At 58.1% G+C, this 22,005-nt stretch overlaps 1 protein-coding gene across 2 annotated transcripts; it reads left to right on the top strand.

Annotated features, from left to right (window-relative positions):
• FRMD8 (FERM domain containing 8) lies at window positions 69-21,046 on the top strand. Of its 2 annotated transcripts, XM_003122562.5 has the most exons (11): window positions 69-225; window positions 540-624; window positions 2,335-2,502; window positions 6,216-6,317; window positions 6,614-6,672; window positions 6,799-6,965; window positions 9,227-9,439; window positions 11,397-11,520; window positions 12,631-12,774; window positions 16,722-16,926; window positions 19,292-21,046. In XM_003122562.5, exons 2-11 carry the CDS (start codon window positions 540-542, stop codon window positions 19,408-19,410), a joined length of 1,386 nt encoding a protein of 461 aa, XP_003122610.2. In that variant the 5' UTR covers window positions 69-225; the 3' UTR covers window positions 19,411-21,046. The 2 variants fall into 2 exon arrangements, with proteins under 2 accessions (XP_003122610.2, XP_013849553.1); XM_013994099.2 differs by lacking the exon at window positions 9,227-9,439.

Below are 22,005 nucleotides of genomic sequence, written 5' to 3'. Positions count from 1 at the left end.
AGGGCGCGTGCGCGGAAGCCCGGGCTCCGATTGGCTCCCGCGGCTCAGGGAGGCGGGGCCGTGAGTACGGCGCTTCCTACGTCTCAGCTTCCGCGTTGCAGCCCTGGGAGCTGGAGCCGGAGCGGGGTCCTGAGTTCCCGCCGGCAGTGAGGCGGGAGCGGCAGTTAGGGACCAGAGTTAGGACAGGAACCTAAGCTGAGGCGGCGGGCACTGAGTCCCTGCGAGGTGAGAGCTCGACAACGCCCTGCACGGGTCCCCGCGCCTGACGGGGGTACGCCGTGCCTTGCCTGGGCACCGCGGCGCACCGAGTTTGACCCTTCTGACCGCCGCGGTCCTGGATTTTCCGTCAGCCCCCACCTCGAGTTGGCTGAGGACCCCCACCCCTCACCCCGCTAATCTGCTCACAGTGCCTCCAGCCCCGGTTGTTCTACCTTCATAGATCAGCTCGGGCCCCCTTCCTTCCTCAGTGGGAACTTGGAGGGACCCAGCACCCCATCCCTGGATCCACCCGTCATTGCTTTTTCTCTTTCTCTCTGCAGATGGACGGGACGGAAGGCAATGCCGGACAGCCCGGCCCCGCTGATCGGTCGCATCGAAGCAGTGTCTCCTCCATGGGAGCCAGAGGTGGGTCTCAGTCCCCCATCTCCTCCCCGCCATACCCCCCTAGACCCCAGCCCTGAAGAAGGGGCCCTGGCTTGTCATCGCTTTCCTTAAAGAGAATCTTACTTATTGATTAATTAATAAGTTATGTTGAGGTGTGGAAAAGTGACGTCAGTCCAAGGACCTGGACTCTTGTCACTAGGCTACCGATCAAACTGGGGACTCTTGAATCTCCATTTCCTCACTTGTTAAAATGTTACATGGCCATGAAATTCAAGTGAAAGCTCGTGGATGAAAAATGACGTGCACTTTCTTTGATAAATAGCCTTTTGAAAGCAGGGATCATTATTTACATTTTATAGGAAGGAAATTGGGCCCTAGAGAGTTTAAGTCACAGGATACTGGAGTCTTCCCTCCTCCAGATTTCCCTGCTTGAAAAGCAGGTCTGAATTTTATGACCTGGGCACTGTGTTAGGATCTCTCAAAAAAGTAGCTGTTAGAGCAAAGCAGACCGGGGATCCAAACGAACACCTTCACCTGTGTGGATGGTAAACTAAACTGTGCTTTTGCCTTTCACAGGCTTCACTTCTTTTGTTTTTTTAATTTATTTTTTATTTTTTTTGTCTTTTTGCCATTTCTTGGGCCACTCTCTCAGCATATGGAGGTTCCCAGGCTGGGGGTCGAATTGGAGCCATAGCCGCCTGCCTACACCACAGCCATAACAACGCAGGATCTGAGCCACATCTGCAACCTACACCACAGCCCATGGCAACATCAGATCCTTAACCCACTGAGCAAGGCCAGGGATCGAACCCACAACCTCATGGTTCCTAGTCGGGTTCATTAACCACTGAGCCACGACAGGAACTCCAGGCTTCACTTCTTTTGATTCACAGCCACTCTGTGAGGGGAGGGGTATTAGCCGTATTTTGCACATGAGGCAACTAACTGACGTGCTGAAGTCAGTCAACTAGCCAGAGGCCAGCTAGGATCTGAACTCTGGGATACTGGCCTCCAAGCACAGTGCTCCTTCATGCTGCCTGCGGGTCCAGCAGTGGAGCTGGAGATGACGGCTCTTGCAGAGGTCTCTCTTGGCTGTCACAAGGAACACTTAGCTTTTTGGGTTGTGCTCCTTCTGACCGGAAAGGCCAACATGTTGAGTCCCGAGGCTTGAAGAGTGCGAAGAAAGCTGAGCCCTGGAACTTGCTTCACCTTGGAGTGGCCTTGGGAAGCCTCTGTCTCCATGTTAGCTTGGGCTAGCGTGGGACAGTGACTCGCAGAAGGAGAACAGTGGGGTCACCAGCTCTTCCCCTCCCTGCTTGACCTCTAACCTCGGGATGGCTTCAGCCAATCTCTGCCTCAGTTCCACCTGCAGGCTGTTCTCCTCAGCGGAGAAGCACACCAGAGTCCTTGGGGCTGCCAGGGGAGTGGGAGGAGATGCAGTGGCCGGCCCTCATTTTAACCTTTGGGGATTAGGCTGGGTCTAGGCTGGTCCCCGGGCTGGAGGTGCTGGGTTTCTGGGGTGGTTTGAGGGTCTCCAGGAAGTCTGCGTAGACAGCACTCTTCCAGGATCCTCTGGGGATCCTGGGCCTCTGCCTCGAGGTGCAGCCTTGGTCAGCCCAGGACTATATGGTGGGGGCTGCAGCCCGGGGCTGGGGGCGAGTGGAGGGTGCCTGGTTGGCAGGCCTGTGCCTGTGACTGGGCTCAGCTGACCCGGCCTGGCCTTCACTGCAGCAGCGGACGTGCTGGTGTACCTGGCGGATGACTCGGTGGTGCCCCTGGCCGTGGAGAACCTGCCCTCGCTCAGCGCCCACGAGCTGCATCGTGCCATCCGTGAAGTCCTGCAGCTCCCGGACATCGCCCTGGATGCCTTCGCGCTCTGGCTCGTCTCCCCTCTGCTGGGTGAGGCCTGGCAGTGAGAGGCCAGGGTGGGAGGATTGGAGGGCGCTGACCAGTGGGGAAGAGGAGGCAACTTCCAGAACCTCTGGCCACTGTCTTCTCAGGGGAAGGTGGGACCGTGGGTGTCCTGGAGCCGGCCATGACTTTCAGGACCCAGAGCCCTGGCCCCTCTGCCCCTGCCTCCTTTCTTTCTGCCCGTGGCACAGGAGGGGCCAAGCCCGTCCCTCAGCCTCAGCACTGATGGAGCCTGAGCATCAGGGGGAGCAGGACCTGGGGGCCCGGGAGCGAAGGGGTGCACGTTCACTGAGCATGTGGTCAGCACCACAACCTGAGCTGGCATTTTACAGATAATTTCACCTTATCCTTTGGATCAGCCTGGTCATGCGGGTGAAGAAATTGAGGTTCGGAGGGCTTGACCAGTGCGTGGTAGAACCAAGATCAGAGTGGAAGCCTGGGTGGCCCCCAGAACTGCATCCTGCCCTTTGGGGGCAGGAGGGACAGTGGGACCTGGCCTGGGATGCAGCCACCCCTCAGGAGGAGACTTTTCCTGAGGGTGGGGAGGCAGGATGCTTGGGAGCCCAGCTTCTCTGCAGGGGCCTCCAGCGCTGCCTGGTTTGTGGCTGGTGGTCACCCTGTACTGCCCCTTGAGGCTGCCATCCCAAGGCGGGGGTGGAGTGGGCTTGGGGGCTCTCCAGACCCTCAGGCCTGGGGGACAGGGGCAAGGGGGTTGGCGGGGAGCTGCCTGGGGCCTCAGAACAGGGCCGCTAGCCTGCTGGCTTGGGCAGGAAGGGACCAGGGGAGAGGATATTCCGAATGATGTGGGGGCCTGACAAGTTTTCTGAGCTTCAATGTTCTCCCTTGAAGAGGATCAGGGGCCAGAAGGGCCTTGTGCCTCTGCCCTGGGGGAGAATCTTGCTGGCTGGACGGGGGAGGGTGTGCTTGTCTCCCCACCCCCACCCGCCAGTGGGTGCTTCCTGCCCAGCTGCTGCTCTCGCCCACCCTTTTCCTGCTGACCGGTCTCTTTCGGCCGCTCCCCTCCCAGCTCAGCTGCCCCTCCTTCAACCTTCTGGCTGTTGGTCAGGACTGTGGGCCCCTCGGCTTGTGTCTTTGGAAAGCTGGGGGCGAGGGCAGGGGGTTTTGTATGACCGCCCCTGCCCTGCCTCGTGCTCCCTGGCCCTGTCCTGGGCAGCTTCTTTCCTCCCCCACACCCTCCTCTTCACATTCCTGCCCCCCGCCCCGCCGCAAGAACATGAATGGGCTGCCTGTGTAGCTGGTGGGTCGCCCTGGGGCACCGCCCTGTCCAGGAGGCCCCAGCACAGAGTCAGCGCCCACTTTGTTCCCAGGCTGGGTTCAGAAAGGCTGAAAGGCCACCTCAGCTTTGACTCAGGCCCCTCAGAACTCTTGGACCCGCGCCACCCGCAGAGTGGGTGTAGCAGTGACACATGCCCCAGGGCCCAGGGCAAGGGGGTACCATCTGCTGGAGCCGCCCTTCCAGCTAGATGTTTGGGAGGGTTTGACCTTCTCAGTGGCATTGTCACTCTGCACGGAACAGGGCTCCAGGGACTGCCAGTCTCATCCCGGTGACAGACAGCCTCCAGGCAGGAAGGCCCCACCTGGAACTGTGGGACCACAGGGCCGGCGCAGTCGCGGTCTGATCACGGCAGTCCTCTGAGCTGCTGGGGATCCGGGTGTAGGGCTGGTGGGGCTGAGCCATAGGATTGCCCCACATCCTCCTCCCCACCACGTCCCAGGGGTCCCAGCTAGCCCGTCACCTCGTTCATCTCACAAGTATGTGCAGAGCAAGCGCCCCACCCCCCCTCAGGCTGGGCGGAGATCTAGGTGCTGGGGCGGGGGGGGGGTCCGCTGGGAACAGGACTGCAGGTGTCGCTGCCCTCAGGGGACTCAAAGTCTAAAGTTGGTGGTGGGGCAGAGCTCAGTTCCTGGTGGAGCCACTGATTCTGGTGGCCTCAGGCGGACATTGTCCCTCTTTGGGCTTCAGTTTCCCGCCTCTAAAGTGGATGGTCCCCCTGCCTCCCGGCCCGGCGCCCTGTGAGTGTCTAGATGGAGAGAGCACTCGGGTGGCACCGTCCCCTCCTGGGAGCGCTTGGGCAGGGGTGGTGACAGATGGGTGTGGCCGAGGCAATGAGGGCTGCTGGGAACTCTGAATCAGGGAAATGATGGAAGAAAGAGGTGTAAGGGCGGCAGGAATGCAGGGGTCGTAGGCAGGGAGGAGGCCAGTTTGGAGCCTGTGACTGCTGTCCTGGACTAAGGTCAGGGTCCAGGAGTTCCTGTAGTGGCTCAGTGGGTTAAAAACCTGACTAGGATCCATGAGGACACAGGTTCGATCCCTGGCCTCGCTCAGTGAGTTAAGGATCTGGTGTTGCCGTGAGCTGTGGTGTAGGACACAGACACAGCTCAGATCCTGAGTTGCTGTGGCTGTGGTGCAGGCCAGCAGCTGTAGCACCAGTTCAGCCCCTAGCCTGGGAGCCTCCAAATGCCGTAAGTGCAGCCCTAAAAAGCCAAAAAAAAAAAAAAAAAAAAAAAAAAGATCAGGGTCCAGATGGAAGCTCAAAGAACAGAGATGAGCATCCTTAGCATCAGGCTGGCAGGACAAGGCACCCAGCCCTCCGATGTTAGGGGTGAGGGGTAAAGGGGAAGATACAGGTCAGAGGGAAGGGGTGGCTGGTACAGGGTGTGGGTGTTGCCATCGGCTCCTGTGCCCTCGGCAGCCATCCGCATTCATCTCCACATGGACTTAGAGTTGGCCTCAGACCTCCCAGAGGCCAGGGGCACTGCGGCCGTCAGATGAACCTGCTTTGTCCTTCCTGGCCTGGGGCATTCAGCCCTGGGCCAGCTGGCAGCCCAGAGATGAGGGGCTGTGAGTGGTGCAGAGACGGTGAAGTGACCCCCAGTAGTGGTAAAGGAAACCAAAAAAAAAAAGTGCCATTAGTGTGACAAGTAACAGGAAGGGGCTGCCTTAGTTAGGGGTCCAGGGAAAGTGACACTTGAAGCCAGCAAGCCATCGGAGGATCTGGGGGAAGGGTGTCAGCGGCAGAAGGAACTGCATGTGCAAAGGCCCTGAAGCACAAACCAACAGGGACCCTTGGAATGTTGAAAGAAAGCTAGCAAGGCAGGAGCAGAGTGGCGAGGAAGAGAGAGAAGGAAATGCATTTGGGCAGCTGGATGGCATGGTGCCTGTGGGCCGTGGAGATGGGGAGCTCGCAGGATGGAAGGTCAGCTGGAGCCCCCAGGGAAGATGCTGGATGAGGGCTGGCGAAGGAGGGACCCAGGCAGTGCCGGGAGCAGGGAGAACAGCCTCTGGGCCTTTGGGCCTCAGTTACCAGCTTTGGACTCTGCTCCCTAGCGGCAGTTCCGGAGCCATCTGAACTGCCACCCCCAGCTCCTTCCATCTGCCACAGCCTCTCAGCCACACTTGCACTGCAGGGAACAGTCAGAGGCTGGCTCTGACTCCCTCTCACTTGCTCTGTGACTCCTTAACCTCTCTGGGCCTCATTTTTTCCTGTGAAATAAGGGTAGCGTTATTGCAGGGCCAGTGCTGTGAACCGTTGGAAATAGTTCTTTCTGGATGCTTAGTACCTCCTTTGGTTAATACTGGCCACGACTGCCGGCATTGTTGCCGCTGTAAGCGGGCAGCAGTTGCACTGGCTGGGGCTTCACGGCCACGGCTTCATGGCTGCTTCCCTCTCGTCCCCCAGAGGTGCAGCTGAAGCCCAAGCACCAGCCCTACAAGCTGGGCCGCCAATGGCCAGAACTGCTGCTGCGATTCACCGATGCCCCGGACGATGACGTGGCCGTGGGTCAGTGCTGCTACCCGTGCATCCCTGTCCCAGGGGCCCACCTGGGTCTGGAGCAGGTGGTGCTGCCCTGGCCAAGGGGCAGGGCTGGCCTCTCCCACCTGGGTAGGGAGGGATCCCCAGGGGAGCCCAGGAAGGGGTGGGTGGGGGCACAGCGAACACGTTAAAGTAAGCCACACCCCCCAATCTCTGATCAGCCCTCGGGTTTTCTGGGTAAGGGGTGGAGGCGGCTTGGGGACTGGAGACCTGGCCCTCAGGGGAGGGGCTGAGCTGGCAGTGAGCCCCTCTTTTCTCCCCAGATGAGCCCTCCCTGCAATTCCGAAGGAATGTGTTTTTCCCAAAACGGCGGGAGCTCCAGGTGAGGCAAGGAGCCCCAGGCGGTCCCACCCAGGTCCGGTGCTGTGTCCAGCCCCCCTTGGCCCTAGGGCCCTGGACACTGTGCCCAGCCTAGCTGAGTGGCCCCTCCCTGTGCACCGGCCTGCAGATCCATGACGAGGAGGTCCTGCGGCTGCTGTACGAGGAGGCCAAGGGCAACCTGCTGGCCGCTCGGTACCCATGTGACGTGGAGGACTGCGAGGCCCTGGGCGCCCTGGTGTGCCGTATGCAGCTCGGGCCCTACCAGCCTGGCCAGCCCACCGCCTGTGCCCTGAGGTGAGGCCAGTGTGACCTGAGACAGGGGCCCGTGGCGGGAGGGCTGCCCCAGAACCCTTGCAAGTGGTCTGGCCGGGTCCTAGAGTCAGGAGACCTGAGTCCAAGGCTGGCCCTGATGCTGTGTGACCTTGTGTGAGTTACCCCACCTCTCTGGGCTTCCTTCTCCTCATCTGCTCTGGGCTGAGGGGCCTGCCTGGGCAATGAGAGAGAAGTGACGTCCTTGAGAGGACCAGAGGTGTCTGAGGTGGGGTGTACTTGGAGTCCTTTTGGGAGTCGCAGCCAAGGACTGACCAAATACTGAGTCCCCATTGCCATCGATGGCCTAACTCAGTCCTGAACGCCAGGGACAAGGCCCGTTTCCCAGAAGCTCCAGTGCATGCCGGCTCTGTGCTCCCCACGCCTCTCTCGGGAAGCTGTGCTCTTTGCGGTGTGAATTGGCAGGGCCGGAGTTCCCGTCGTGGCGCGGTGGTTAACGAATCTGACTAGGAACCATGAGGTTGCGGGTTCAGTCCCTGCACTTGCTCAGGGGTTGACAATCCGGCGTTGCCATGAGCTATGGTGTAGGTTGCAGACGCGGCTCGGATCCCGCGTTGCTGTGGCTCTGGTGTAGGCCGGGGGCTACAGCTCCGATTAGACCCCTAGCCTGGGAACCTCCATATGCCGAGGGAGCAGCCCAAGAAATAGCAAAAAGACCAAAAAAAAAAAAAAAAAAAAAGAATTGGCAGGGCCTGGGGCCGTGATGATGGAACTGCCCTGGAAGCAGACAGGCCCGTCTCTGACCTCCGCGGACGATGCTCTGGGGGTTTGGAGACGGTTCAGAGAAGATGAACTTTGAGCTCAGCCTGTTTGTAGATGGAGGGCTCCTCCCCAGCCTGGCCTACAGTGCAGGGGTGTGTCGTGGGGAGGAGTGTGCAGAGACAGGCCCTGTGCTGGGTGACTAACAGCTGGGACCCAGGAGGGGCCATCCCGGGTACAGCGGAGCCTGGGGGCGCCCAGCTGAGCTCTGAGGCTCACGGCCGTAGAAATCCTGGCTCTCGTGATTAGCGTGTCTGTTCCTGTTGCAAGTGACGGCAAGCCCAACTCCACCTGTTTGGACTTGAGGGACTTTGTCAAGTAATGGGCAGGTCCGGGGTGGTCAAGGTGCAGGGGCTCCGGTGGGGCCCCCAGACCCAGTTCTGGCTCTCCTCACCCAGCCCTGTGCCCTCTGGGCTCTCATCTTGCAGTGCCCAAGTGGCCACAATGGTTACACATTGGCGAGAAGAGGCCTTGTCCCTCCCGTGACCAGAGCCCTGAGGCTCCTCTGATGGGCCCAGGTCTGCCCAAGGGAAACACAGTGGCCAGGGTGCTGATTGGCTGAGGCCCAGATCCTCCCTCGGGAGCCGCTGTGAACCTGGGCAAACCCCTTGGGCTGAGAATGGGAAGGCGGGATTTCCAGATGACGAGTCGGGGTGGTAGCTGGAAGCAAGGCTGGGAGGAGACAGATGATGGACGTGCCCGCGGCAGCCCTGAGGAGTGGGGACAGCCCCCTGGACGCCCCTCCTCATGGCGTCCTGCGATGGGCCTCTCCGCGCAGGCATCAGTTTCCTTCCTTGTGCCGGCCACCCCTCCCCTTGGCCCGGGGTGTTAGTGGAATGACAACTTCAGTGGTGTTTGGTCCCCAGCAGATGCCAGGCACGTGCCAGCGCCCGTCCATGTGAGTAGGGATCCATGTTCTTTTTTTTTTTTTTTTTTTTTGCCTTTTCTAGGGGCACACCCGTGGCATATGGAGGTTCCCAGGCTAGGGGTCCAATCGGAGCTGTAGCCTCCGGCCTACACCACAGCCATAGCAACGCAGGATCTGAGCCGTGTCTGCGGCCTACACCCCAGCTCACAGCAACACCGGATCTCTACTGAGCGAGGCCAGGGATCAAACCCTCGTCCTTGTGGTTCCTAGTCGGATTCATTACCACTGAGCCACAATGAGAACTCCACTTGTACCATTTTTTTGGTTGTAAAGGCTCCACTCATTCAGACCTTCCTGACTCGGTGACACAGGCATTGCTCGGAAACCCTCTGGTCACAGGCTGATTCCAGGTGGGCTTAGTTTTGGCTCTTATCTTGCTTTCCTGACCTTTCCTTCAGGCCTTTCTCCAACCAGTTGTGCTGCTGGGATCGCGGCAGTGGGCTCTCCGGAGCTTCATGCCCAGGGCATCCTCTGCCCTCTCCAGCCCGAGGGCTCAGGGCAAGTCCTCATGCCAGGCGCCCTCTTCCTTCTTCCACAGGGAGAAGCTGGACTCCTTCCTCCCCGCCCACCTCTGTAAGCGGGGCCACGGGCTCTTTGCCGCCCTCCGGGGCCGTGGGGCCAAGGCCGGGCCAGTGGAGCAAGGCCTGCTAGACGCCTACCGCAGGGTGCAGGATGTGGGCAACAGCGAGGCCTCCCTGAGCCCCCACTACCGCGCCTACCTCCTCAAGTGCCACGAGCTGCCCTTCTACGGGTGAGCGGCTCCCCTCCCCACCTCCGCTCCTGCTGAGCTCCCTCCTCTCGCCAGGTGTCTGGATGCCAGCACCTCAGGCCCCGCGGGGTCCCCGGCTGGACACGCTTCCTCCCTCACCCCAGACACAGGCCAGGACAGTGGGCAGGTCTCACAGCCACGTGGTCCTCGGACCCGCCAGCCTCCTTCAGGCAGCTCTCATTCAGGCAGGTGCATCCGGCCTATGGCTCTTGTACCTGCTGGGTGCCAGAGACACCTCAGCGAGCAGGAGAGATGGAGACCTCATCCCAGCCCCCGAAGCTGCCATTCTAGGGGCGAGAGAGACAGCAGGTGGAGCCGAGAACAGACTACGGGTGGGCGGGGCGACCCGTGAGGACAGCGACACCACTCGGGAGGGTGATGTGGCTCAGGCTCGATAGTAGTAGCGCAGGAGGTGAGGCCTGGTCAGCTTTCAGAGATGTCGAGCGGGGAGTTGAAGGAATTTACTAGACACACAGGAGAGGATAAGGCGAGCAGGCAGAGGGGACTCCAGGTGTCCGGCCCAAGCAGCTGGAGGGTGGCCTTGTCATCAGCTGAGGCAGGATGGTACGGCGGATCAGGTCAGGAAAGGTCAGGGGCTTGTCCTTGGATATGTTGATTTTGAGACACTCGCCAGATGCCCAGGTGGCAGTTCCTGGCGGGCATGTGGGTTTCGGAGTCAGAAGTCTGGTGGTTAGGGAATTATCTGCATGTGGGTGTTATTTGAAACTGGAGCCCAAAGAGCTGGCCAGGGAGGCAGGTGTGGCTCAGGCAGAGAAGGACCCGGCCGGTGATGCTGCGGGAGGGTCTCTGTCAGCCCAGTGAAGGGTGTTGTTGAGAAGGAGGGAGTAGGAGTTCTGCTGTGGGGCAGTGGAAAACAAATCCGACTAGGAGCCAAGAGGTTGTGGGCTCAACTCCTGGCCTCGCTCAGGGGGTTCAGGATCTGGCGTTGCCGTGAGCTGTGTCATAGGTCACAGACGCGGCTCGGATCCCGCGTTGCTGTGGCTGTGGCGTAGGCCGGCAGCAGTAGCTCTGATTGGACCCCTAGCCTGGGAACCTCCATATGCCGCAGGTGCGGCCCTGAAAAAACAAAAGACAAAAAAAAAAGGGTCAAGTCCCGTGTGGCGGATCGTTGACCTTGGCTCCAGCATTGTGGAGGAGAGTGAGGAGGAGGATCGGAGCCCGTGTAACCAGCTGTCTGGAGCTGCGCGGTGGGTGGAGCCCAGAGGCAGGGCAGCGGGCGGAGGGTCTTTAGTTTTTCTGGCGGGTGAGACGTGCGTGTGCTGATAGGGAGGATCCAACAGGGAGAGGAAAGCTGAGCTGAGGGCAGGCGAGTGGCCGCTCTTCTAGTCGCTGCAGTTTCCTCCGTGGAGAAGCATCGGGGCCCTGAACTGAGCCCGGGGAAGGCTTCCGGAGTGGGCCCGCGGGCAGTGCTCGGGATGCTCTCAGGACCTGAAGGTGGAGTGTGTGTGTCTCCAGTCCCCGCCTCTGGGCTGCAGGAGGAGTGGCAGAGGCCGCAGAGGGGCAGGTGGGAGATCTGGTGGCTCCGTGGGTGGGCGTCCTGAGGCCATAGGCCCCTTCTCCATATCAAGTCCTGAAGCTGCTCCCAGCCTCCAGCAGCCTCAGCCCCCAGCCCCTGAGCCCTTGGGCTCCATGCCGTTCCCTGCACATAACTTGGTCTTCCCTGCACGCTGATTCTTCCCTCTGACTGAATGCTCAGATGCCACCACCTCCATGGATCGCCCCTCTCACCTGCCGCCTCGGTTTCTCTCCCCCTCCCCTGGGGTGGGTTTCTGTGCAGCCGCCAGTCACCCAAACAGCTTAAGCTTTGCAGGCGCCCGGGACAGGGCCTGGCCAGAGCATTTGCTGGCAGGTGAACCCAGACCCTGGGCCTCTGACCTTGGTGCTGGAGGGCCCAGCTAACGCCAGTTTCTCTCCCCAGGTGCGCCTTCTTCCACGGCGAGATTGACAAGCCGGCCCAGGGCTTTTTGCACCGGGGCGGGCGAAAGCCAGTGTCTGTGGCCATCAGTCTGGAGGGCGTGCATGTCATTGACAGCAGGGAGAAGGTACCTCCAGCTCCTTCAGGGGTGGGACCTGGAGCGCAGGGTGGGGTGGGGCCCTTTCCCAGGCTTTCCTGATTCCCTTGGGCCTGTGGTTGGCCCGGGGGCAGAGTAGTGGCCTCTCTGGCCTCCCTCAGGTGTTCCTAGGGATGGCATTCCACTGGCTTCCCAGAGGCTTCCCTGCGTCTGCCATGCATCAGCTTTTCTCTCTCTCTTTTTTTGTCTCTAGGGTGGCACCCATGGCATATGGAGGTTCCCAGCCTAGGGGGTCTAATCAGAGCTGTAGCTGCCAGCCTACACCACAGCCACAGCAACTCAGGATCCGAGCCGTGTCTGCGACCTACACTATAGCTCACGGCAGTGCTGGATCCTTAACCCACCAAGCAAGGCCAAGGATCGAACCTCGTCCTCGTGGATGCTAGTCAGATTCATTTCTGCTGAGCCCTCACAGGAACTCCTGGGTGGGCTCTTCTGCCCAGCCCGATAGGCAGAGGGGTGGCCAGGACAGGCAGAGGCTGCAGCTGCTGGAGAGAATCTGGCAGGGCCTGGCTGATCTTCCAGCCAGTGGCTGGAGACTAGCTGGGGGGGTTTTCCAGAAAAGCCCCATGACTGGAGCCTCCTGGCTTATCCCGCTCCTCCTGCATTTGGCGCTGGCTGTCCCCGCTGCCTATGTGGAAGGTGGTGTGAGCAGCCCACACAGAGGACAGCTTCTCTGCATTTGGGCAGGAGTCCCTCCTAAGCCAGCAGAAAATTTTGGGGAGGCTTGTGAGTGTCCCCAGAGAGACATCCCAGCCCTTCCCGGGCATCTGCCCAACGTGCCGGGCCCAGCCCCAGCTTCCTGCTGAGATGCTCCCTGGCTGATCTCAGGGGAGAGGTCTCCCCTCCCTACCGCCTCTTCCCCCGTCACTGCCCCCCAGCTCTCGGGGGCTTGACCCACTGCTGAGCATGTTGCGGTTGGCTTCTCAGCCTCCCTGGACTATGGCCCCCTGTGAGGGGCTGATGGAATTGGGGCTTCCTCTCCCGAGAGATACCCCCTCCCAGTCACCCCCGCTGGGACGGGGCAGGGGAGCGGGCCTCTGCCCGGGGAGTCTGAGCTCTGTGTCTCCCGCTGGCCAGCACGTCCTGCTGGGCCTGCGCTTCCAGGAGCTGTCGTGGGACCACACCTCGCCCGAGGAGGAGGAGTCGGTCCTGTGGCTGGAGTTCGATGGGGACCACGAGGGCACACCAGTCAACAAGCTCCTGAAGATCTACTCCAAGCAGGTAGTGGTGGGTGTGGCGGCGGCAGCTGCAGTCCGGGCTGGCTGCCCAGCGGTGAGGGTTGTCAGTCGTGTCGCTTCAGCCACTGTGGGAGCTGAGAAGGACTATCCCCTTGTATTTTTTCCTTTATTTTGTAGTCAACTTCATTGAGGTATAATTCACAATAAAATGTACCCATTTAAGAGTGAGTCACACGCTCTTACGGGCGCTGCCACCACAGGGAAGCTGTGAAGCCGCTTACTGGCCATCCGAGTACCCTCTGAGCAGCAAAACGTCTCTTCATATCTTTTACCCAGTTTTTATTGGCCTTATTTTCATCACCCCCACATCTCTGTATGGTTATAATTGGCATCCATCTTCCCCAACTAATGAGTTTGAGCACCTTTTATGTATGTATGTGCTATCTAGAAATCCTGTTTGTTGACCTGTTTTGCCAATTTTTCTTTGGGGTTATCTTTTTTTTCTTCAATTGTTTTGTCCATTTCTTTTTGTTGTTGTTGTCTTTTTAGGGCTGCACCTGTGGCTTATGGAGGTTCCCAGGTTTGGGGTCCAATCAGAGCTATAGCTGCTGGCCTACACCACAGCCACCACAATGTCAGATCCAAGCCACCTCTGGGACCTACACCACAGCTCATGGCAAAACTGGATCCTTAACCCACTAAGTGGGACTAGGGATAGAACCTGAATCCTCATGGATTCTAGTCGGGTTCATTACCTCTGAGACACAATGGGAACTCCTGTACCTTTCTCTTCTGATTTCTGACTCAGCTTAACACCACCGCTCAGCTAGCCCTGGAGTTTTGCTTTCTGCAGAATATCATATAAACACATTTAGCAGGAGTTCTCTTGTGGTACAGTGGGTTAAGGATCCAGCATTGTCACTGCAGTGGCTCAAGTCACTGTTTTGGTGTGGGTTCAGTCCCTGGCCTGGGAACGTCGTCATGCCAGGGGCATGGCCAGAAAAAAAAAAAAAAAAAAAAAATACACACCTATCATACTTACCCGAGAGAAATAGAGACATCAAGTCACACACAGACTTGTTCTCAGATGTTCTTAGCAGCTTTATTTGTCATAACCAGGGAAGTGGAAGCAACACAAATGCCCATCAACTGGTGACCAGGTAAACTTATAAACAGTGGTTCAGGCCTACAGTCTGTGTACTCTGTGCAGCCTTTTGAGCCTGGCCTCTTATACGAAGCTTCATGCTCCCGAGATTTGTCCGCATTTCATGGTACAACAATTCTTTCCTTTTTATTTAGTGGATAGTATTCCACCGTGCAGATGCAGTACAGGTCAGGATGTTTGGGTTGTTTCCAGTTTGGGGCTTTTGTGAGTACAGCCGTTCAAAACACTTGTGCACAGGCTGTCGTGTGGGTGTATACTTTCATTTCTCTTGTTTACATAGCTAGGAGTGTGGTCCCTGGACCATAAACCTGTGGCCAGCTTTTAGAAACTACCAGATGGTTTTCCAAGGTGACCATACCATCTTGCCATCCCACCAGCCATGTCTGAGAGTTCCAGTTGTTCCACATCCTGGCCCAACACGTGGTGTTGTCAGTTCTTGTTTGTTTGTCTTTTTGTTTGTTTGTTTGTTTGCCTTTTAGGGCTGCACCTGAAGCATATGGAAGTTCCCAGGCGAGGGGTCAAATCGGAGCTACAGCTGCCAGCCTGTGCCACAGCCACAGGAACGTGGGGTCCGAGCCACATCTGCGACCTACACTGTAGCTCACAGCAACACCAGATCCTTAACCCACTGAGAGAGGCCAGGGATCAAACCCACAACCTCATGGATTCTAGTCAGATTCACTTCCATTGCGCCACAACAAGAACTCCCTGTTTGTTTGCCATTTCAACAGCTGTGTGGTAGTGATAGGTCACTGTGGTTTTAATTTGCATTTTCATAATGACTCATGATGTTGATCATTCATCTGTGTGTTTATTTGCTACCCATACTTCTTCTTTGATGGAATGTCTGTTCAGCTCATTTCTCCTTTATGGGTTTTTTTTTTGTTTTTTTTTTTTTTTGCTTTTTAGGGCCACACCCATGGCATTTGGAGGTTCCTAGGTTAGGGGTCAAATCGGAGCTGCAGCTGCCGGCCTACACCACAGCCACAGCAATGCCAGTTCCGAGCCACGTCTGCCAACCTGCATCCTCATGGATACTAACTGGATTCGTTACCACTGAGCCATGACAGAACTCCTCCTCTATTTTCTTAAAAATGTCTTTTAAAGAGACTCTTAGAATCTTCCAATCCATTTATTTTACTTTTTTTTTTGTCTTTTTTTGCTATTTCTTTGGGCGGCTCCCGCGGCATATGGAGGTTCCCAGGGTAGGAGTCAAATCAGAGATGTAGCCGCCGGCCTAGGCCAGAGCCGCAGCAACGTGGGATCTGAGCCGCGTCCTCGACCTACACCACCGCTCACGGCAACGCTGGATCCTTAACCCGCTGAGCAAGGGCAGGGACCAAACCCGCAACCTCATGGTTCCCAGTCGGATTCGTTAACCACTGCGCCACGACGGGCCCTCCTCCGTTTATTTTCTGTCTCCATAGGTTCGTCTTGGGTTTCTTTCACTACCGTTTTGTGGTTTCCAGCACGCAAATCCTGTAGGTCTTGTATTAGATACACCCGTCTAATGGTGGTGTTTTGCTTGTTTGCGGTGCTCTCAGAGATGGTCTGTCTCCGTTTCAGTTTGCAGTTATTCGTTGCAGTATATAGAATTGCAGCTGATTTTGTCAACCTTATATCCTCTCACCCTGTTACACTCACTCAGCAGGTCTAGTAGCTTTTTCCTGCAGATTCTTTGGGATTTTCTCAGTGGGCAGTCAGGTTGTCTGTGAACAGCGGCAGCTGTCTGTGGCCTGACTCTCCAGTCTGTGAGCCACTCCCTTGTCTCGCGTGATAGCCCCGCCTGGGACCCCAGGGCTGGTGGTGAGAAGGTGGGAGCAGACATCCTTGACCCAAGGGGAAAGCGTTCAGGCCTGCTCTGAGCGGTGTGCTGTTAGCTGCGCGTCCTTCCTGGATGCCCTTCACCCGGTTAAGGAGGTTCCCCTCCGCGTCTCGTTCGCTGAGTTTTATCCTGAGTGGATATCTAGTGTTGCCAGATGAGGCTGAGGTTACTGACAGCTTCCCCGAACCTCGGGGGCGTCGGCGGGGTTCGAGGAACTCTGAGGGCTTCCCTGTTGTGCCTGCAGCCCGGCCCGTCCCCTCCTCCCGCCCCCTCAGCTTACTGGGGTCCCTCCGTGAGAACAGAAGGCAGACGTGGGCCCGCCTGTGCGCCCTCCGCAGGGTGGGCTGTGTCGGCCCTGCTGTCCAGGGTTGGGGGCCGGCGCCTGCCGCCCCCTCATCTCTGACCCTGCTCCGCAGTGGGTTCCCCTCTGGGGGGCACAAGGCAGGCATGTGTCCCCCTGGGCCCGTACTGCCGGGCGGGCACCTCATAAACACCAGCTGCCCGAGGGACGCCACCTGCTGGCAGCTTTCCGTCCGTGGCTCTGCCAGCCCCGCTGCCCCTGTCATCTCCTGCCCAGGCCACGCCCACTGATTTTTGGTCACATCACCTTCTATGTCAACATGCATACCGTCGGAGAAGGCGTCACTTAGTGAAGCATGTGCGCCGCCCCGCCCCAGTGACCTGGCCCCGGCCTCCCGGGCTGTGGTTCTCAGCCGGCCCTCCTCGCCGTCCCGCCTGCGCCTCCTAACCGCAATGTCCCTTCTTTCCCACCCCCCCCACCTCTGAAGTCACCCCGACCGGGATGCCTCCCCTGCCCCGTCCCACAGAGCAGCCCTCCTTCCTATCGGGTATAAATGGTGTTTGTTTTGTCACCTGCCTCCCCCAGCAGAGGGCAGGGGACTGCGGGGCTGGTTCGTCTCGCCCCGCAGCAGCGGGTGTGGGGAGGTGAGCCGGGGCCACGGCCCAGCCCCCGGCCTCAGGCAGCCCCCTCTCCCCCCAGGCTGAATTGATGAGCAGCCTCATCGAGTACTGCATTGAGCTGAACCAGACCTCGGAGCCCGCCGCCGCCCAGGAGAGCGCCTCCGGCCCGGCCCCGGCCCCCGGGCCCTCACCGCTTCCCACGCGGCGCCCGCAGCTGCGGAGGCAGGGGAGCGTGGTGTGCAGCCGGATCCAGCATCTTGCCACCATCGACTACGTCGAGGAGGGTGAGTGCCCCCTTCGTAGAACACGCATCTGCGTGCATGCTCACATGCCTGGGGGAGCATCCGGGGGGCGGGGAGCAAAGGTAGACCCCGTGAGTGAGCCCCCAGCCGGCAGGACTTCGGAGCTCTGTGACAGGGAACTCCAGGCCTCTGGGGCTCTGGCCGCATAAGAGCCCTTTCCCGTCCTTTCTCACTGCTGCGTCCACAGTTGTGTCCAGATGTGAAAAACTGGAACCTACCAAGTGTCTGGTATTAGAGGTGTGGGTGCAGAACCGAGGGGCCCACACCTGCAGAATCAGTGCAGCTGGGAAAGGTGCCACATGTCCCTCTGCACTGCAGTGTCTTAGATCAGGTCCTGGAACAGACAGCAGGCCCTGTGGAGGTGAAAGCCAAAAGTTGGCAGCTTAGTTAATAAAACGGCGCCAGTGGGCATTTCTCAGCTACAACAAAGGGACCAGGGTAACAGAGGAGGTGAACGCAGGAGAAGCTTATGAGGATATACAGGAGCTCTTTGTATTATCGGCACAACATTTTCTATCAGTATAGAATTACTCCAAAATAAAAAGCTTGGGTTTTTTTAAATGGCAAGATGTTCACAAAACAGCACTGAGTAGAAAAAAATCAGGCAATAGGACAGCAGCAGCACGCGAGCCGGCATCCCCATGTACAGGGAGGGAAAGACGCCTGCTGTAACTTTTACTTTTCTTCTCTGTGCTTCATTGTAGCATTTATGTTTTTTGTTGTTTTCAGTTTTGGAGGGTGGGAGGTTGGCCATGCCTGCAGCATGTGCAAGTTCCCCGGCGCAGGGATAGAACCCTTGCCACGGCAGTGACAATGCCAGAGCCTTAACCTGTTGAGCCACTAGGGAACTCCAGTAGCATTTAAATTTTTCACAACAAGGAGATCTTTTTTTTTTTTTTTTTTTTTTTTTTTTCTGGCCACACCTGCAGCACATGGAAGTTCTTGGGGCAGGGAATTAAGTCTGAGCCGCAGCTGCAGCAATGCTGGATCCCTTTACCCCACTGTGCTGGGCTGAGGATTGAACTGGTGCCTCTGCAGCAACCCGAGCCACTGCAGTTGAATTCTTAACCCACTGCACCACAGCAGGAACTCCATAATGCAGTATTGTTAAATAAAGTCTTTAGGGGTTTTGTTTTGGAAGTTTTTTTGGCTGCAGTGAGCAGTGGCTTGATGTGAATCCCAGTTCCCAGACCAGGGATTGAACCCAAGCTGCAATGGTGAAAGCACCAAGTCCTAACCACTAGACCACCAGGGAACTCCCTAAAGTCTGCAGCCTTTTTTTTTTTTTTTTGTCTTTTCTAGGGCCGCACTCATGGCACATGGAGGTTCCCAGGCTAGGGGTCGAATTGGAGCTATAGCTGCTGGCCTACACCACAAGCCACAACAATGCAGGATCTGAGCCGTGTCTGTGACCTACACCACAGCTCATGGCAAGACTTGAGTCCTTAGCCGACGGAGCAAGGCCAGGGATCAAACCCAGATCCTCATGGATACTAGTGGGGTTCATTAACAACTGCGCCACGACGGGAACTCCCCCAAGGCTTCTTTTGAATCTCACTGAGGGGAACGTGACCTTTCAGCCAGTGGCACATGTTACAGGTATTTTGTGGTTTGGGTGTGTTTTTTCTTTTTTTGAATTGAACCAGAGTTGGCATACAATATATCATATGGTGTGGCCTATATAGTGATTCAACACATCAACATAATGATTTGACATTTTTTTTATGTTACAAAATGGTGACCATGAAAAATCTGGTTACCATCTGTCACCGTACAGAGTTAGCACAGTATTGTTGACCATAGATTACATCCCATGACTTTGTGTCTTTGTTTGTTTTGGTCTTTTTTAGGGCCACACCCGAGGCATATGGATGTTCCCAGGCTAGGTGTTGAATTGGAGGTGTAACCACTGCCTACCGCACAGCCACAGCAACACTAGATCCAAGCCACATCTTTGTCCTATCCCATGGCTTGCAGCAATGCCAGATCCTTAACCCACTGAGCGAGGCCAGGGATCGAACCCGCAGCCTCATGGACATTAGTCGGGTTCTTAACCCGCTGAGCCACTCCTCCCGTGACTCATTTTGTAGCTGGAAGTTCGGACTTCTGTCTGGTCTCTTCTTGAACAGGTGTAGACACCACGGCAGGCCCAGTGGCAAACACACACCCTGGTTGCCTCTGATTCAGGAGGCTGGCCGGGCGCCCACCGGTCCTCCCGCTGGTGGAAGAGCTGGGATGGGAGCTGAGGCTCACGAGGTTGGCGGGAGCGAGGAAGGGAGATCCCCCTGGGACCGGGCCCCTTCTTGGGGAGCCCTCCCCTCAGCGCGTCCCTCTTGTCCCCCGACAGGCGAGCAGATCAAGCGGGTGAAGCCCAAGCGCACCACGTCCTTCTTCAGCCGGCAGCTCTCCCTGGGCCAGGGGAGCTACACCGTGGTGCAGCCCAGCGACAGCCTGGAGCAGGGCTGAGGGCGGGAGGGCACAGGGCAGGGCTGGGGGAGGGGGCCGTGTCGGGTCCCCCGCGTTCCCCTTGGACTCCGGGCCCTGCTGCCGTCTCAGGACCAACCTGACCAGGTCTGGCTGCCCCCTCCCTCGAGATGGACAGTGTCCCCTGCCCTGAGGTCCCCCGTGGCGGCAGGCGGCTGAGGAGTAGGGCTCAGGACGCTCGGGAATAGGGTGTCTCTGGTCTCTTCCCTGGACTTCGGTGACCACATCCCCTCAGTTCCTTCTGCCTCATTCCAGCCCAAGCCCTCAGGCTGGGACGTGGCCCTGCGGGGGCAGGAAGGGGGCCCCCTGGATTGAACCAGAGCAGGGACAGAGCAGGCCAGGCCCCCACCAAGCCCGCCCTGGCTGGATGGAACGGGAGGCCCCCCGTGTCCTTCACCCAGGCCTGCCTTGTGGGCAGGAGACGCTCTGACCAGAAGGGAGCTGTAAGTGTGTCTGCTAAGCTTCGGTGACGTCGCTGTGCTGGGCGTGGCTGTCCTGTGGACCCGCAGGCCCGCACTCCACACCTGAAGAGGCACCCAGCCCCCCTTGGGCTTCAGGTTTGTTTTGTTTTGTTTTGTTTTTAGGGCTGCACCCGAGGCATGTGAGGTTCCCAGGCTAGGGGTCCAACTGGAGCTGCAGCTGCCAGCCGACACCACAGCCACAGCAACACGGGATCTTTATAACCCACTGAGTGAGGCCAGGGATTGAACCCCCCATCTTCTTGGATACTAGTCGGGTTCGTTTCTGCTGAGCCACATCGGGAACTCCCGGCTTCAGGTTTTAGTTTTGCTCTTTTTCATCTGCTTTGGTTCCATGAAGCCCTTGAACTCTGGGGCAGCTTTGGAGGACACCCCACCAACCTCAGAGCTGCCGGCTCTCCTTCCAGGATGGTGCTGTGGTGCCACCTGGCGTGACCCTGGGGGCCGGGCCAGGCTCAGGGAAGCCCAGGACGGACGGGAGTGGTCTCCTTCCCGGGACCTGGCAGGGAGGCTGGCGGTGGCTGGTGCGGTTCATCCCCAGCCGGTCCCTCCGGCCTTCCCCCCACTGAGCTGGCCTCGAGGGGGCCCCCGGGGATGCTTCCCAGGACTTTCCGCAGGAAGGAGGCAGGCCCGGCTCAGCACAGACTGGCTCTGTCCCCCTCCCAGTGGAGGAGGTGGGAGAGGAAACGCGAGCCTCTGGTCTCCGGATGCCACCGCCTCGCTCCAGGTGTGCTGAGGTGGGCTTGCCTTCCGGCAGCAGGGGCTTTGTCACTTGTCATAATAAACAACTGTCTCCGGTCGTTTGGGATGTCCCAGCCAGGGGGCGCCTCATCTCTCCTGGAGTCCCTCAGCCTCACCGGCCCCGCCCTCTGGTTGTCTGGCAGCACTCACAGACGTGGTGCCAGATGCGTTGCCCTCTGATGGGCTGAGGGCCCGAGGGGCTGGGGTGTGTGCTGTGTGTACACAGATGACTCGTTTTGGCCCTTCGGCGTCTTTTTTCTGTTTTCTAAGCAGTCACTGTGCCTTAACCTTTTCTGCCTGCCCTTTGGGACAAAGCAGTATTTTACTGAGTGCCCTTTGAATATTCTTATTCTTTTGTATCATGTGACTTATTAATAATAAAACCAATTCCCAGCAAACTTTGGGGTAATTTATGATAGGAAATAACGAGAGTGTTGATTACAGCTCTGGGCCTTGATGGCAGGCTCCAGGCTTCCTTTTTACTAAACTTGCGTTGGGAGTTTGTCATGGCACAGCGGAAACAAATCTGACTAGAATCCTTGAGGATTCGGGTTCGATCCCTGGCCTCGCTTAGTGGGTTAAGGATCTGGCGTTGCCATGAACTGTGGTGTAGGTTGCAGACTCCACTCAGATCCAGTATTGCTGTGGCTGTGGTGTAGGCTGGCAGCTGCAGCTCCAATGCAACCCCTAACCTGAGAACTTCCATATGTTGCAAGTGTGGCCCTAAAAAAAAAAAAAAAAACAGACATACCTTAAGGGGTTCAGCGCTCCGGGCTCACTGAGCAGACACAGGTGGAGAACCTCAGTCCTGGTGGGTTTGTCAGGGACCCCAGGGTAGGAAGGCCCACGAGGGGTTTTGGGGTTCCTGGTGGGAACGAAGGGGGCGGGGAGGCAGGGGGACAAGGAGCTGCCACTGGGTGGGCTAGAGCCTTTGCCCACGCCCTGTGAGCCTACCTGGCCCGGCCCTCAGGACCCTGTGCCGCCAGGTTCCATCTCACATCTCAGGGACCCCCCTCCCACTGTCTTTCTTTTTTTTTTCCTTTTTACAGTCAGGACACCAGTGTCTCAGAGGAGAGGTCAGAGAACCCAAGGGGTCTAGGCCCTTCTCCTGCCAGCTCATAGAGTTCCCCTCGTCCTGGCCAGGAGGTGGTTGCTTTCCCACAGATCCTGGGGTTGCAGGGGGACAGCATGAGACCCAGGAGCCCCACCAAAAGCAGGAGCCGTAACTGCAGGCTTTGGCCCTAGAGGGTGAGCACCGTGGGGGCTTGGGGTTCACGCTGTGAACATTTCTGGAGCTGGAAGGAGCAAGCCCTGTGTCCCCATAATAGGTCCTGGGACTAGGGCGCCCTTGGACTTG

Source organism: Sus scrofa, chromosome 2 (assembly GCF_000003025.6).
Source record: "Sus scrofa isolate TJ Tabasco breed Duroc chromosome 2, Sscrofa11.1, whole genome shotgun sequence".
Classification (NCBI taxonomy): domain Eukaryota; kingdom Metazoa; phylum Chordata; class Mammalia; order Artiodactyla; family Suidae; genus Sus; species Sus scrofa.
The sequence above is the reverse complement of the archived record's forward strand: the minus strand, read 5'-3'. Positions and strand labels throughout refer to the sequence as shown.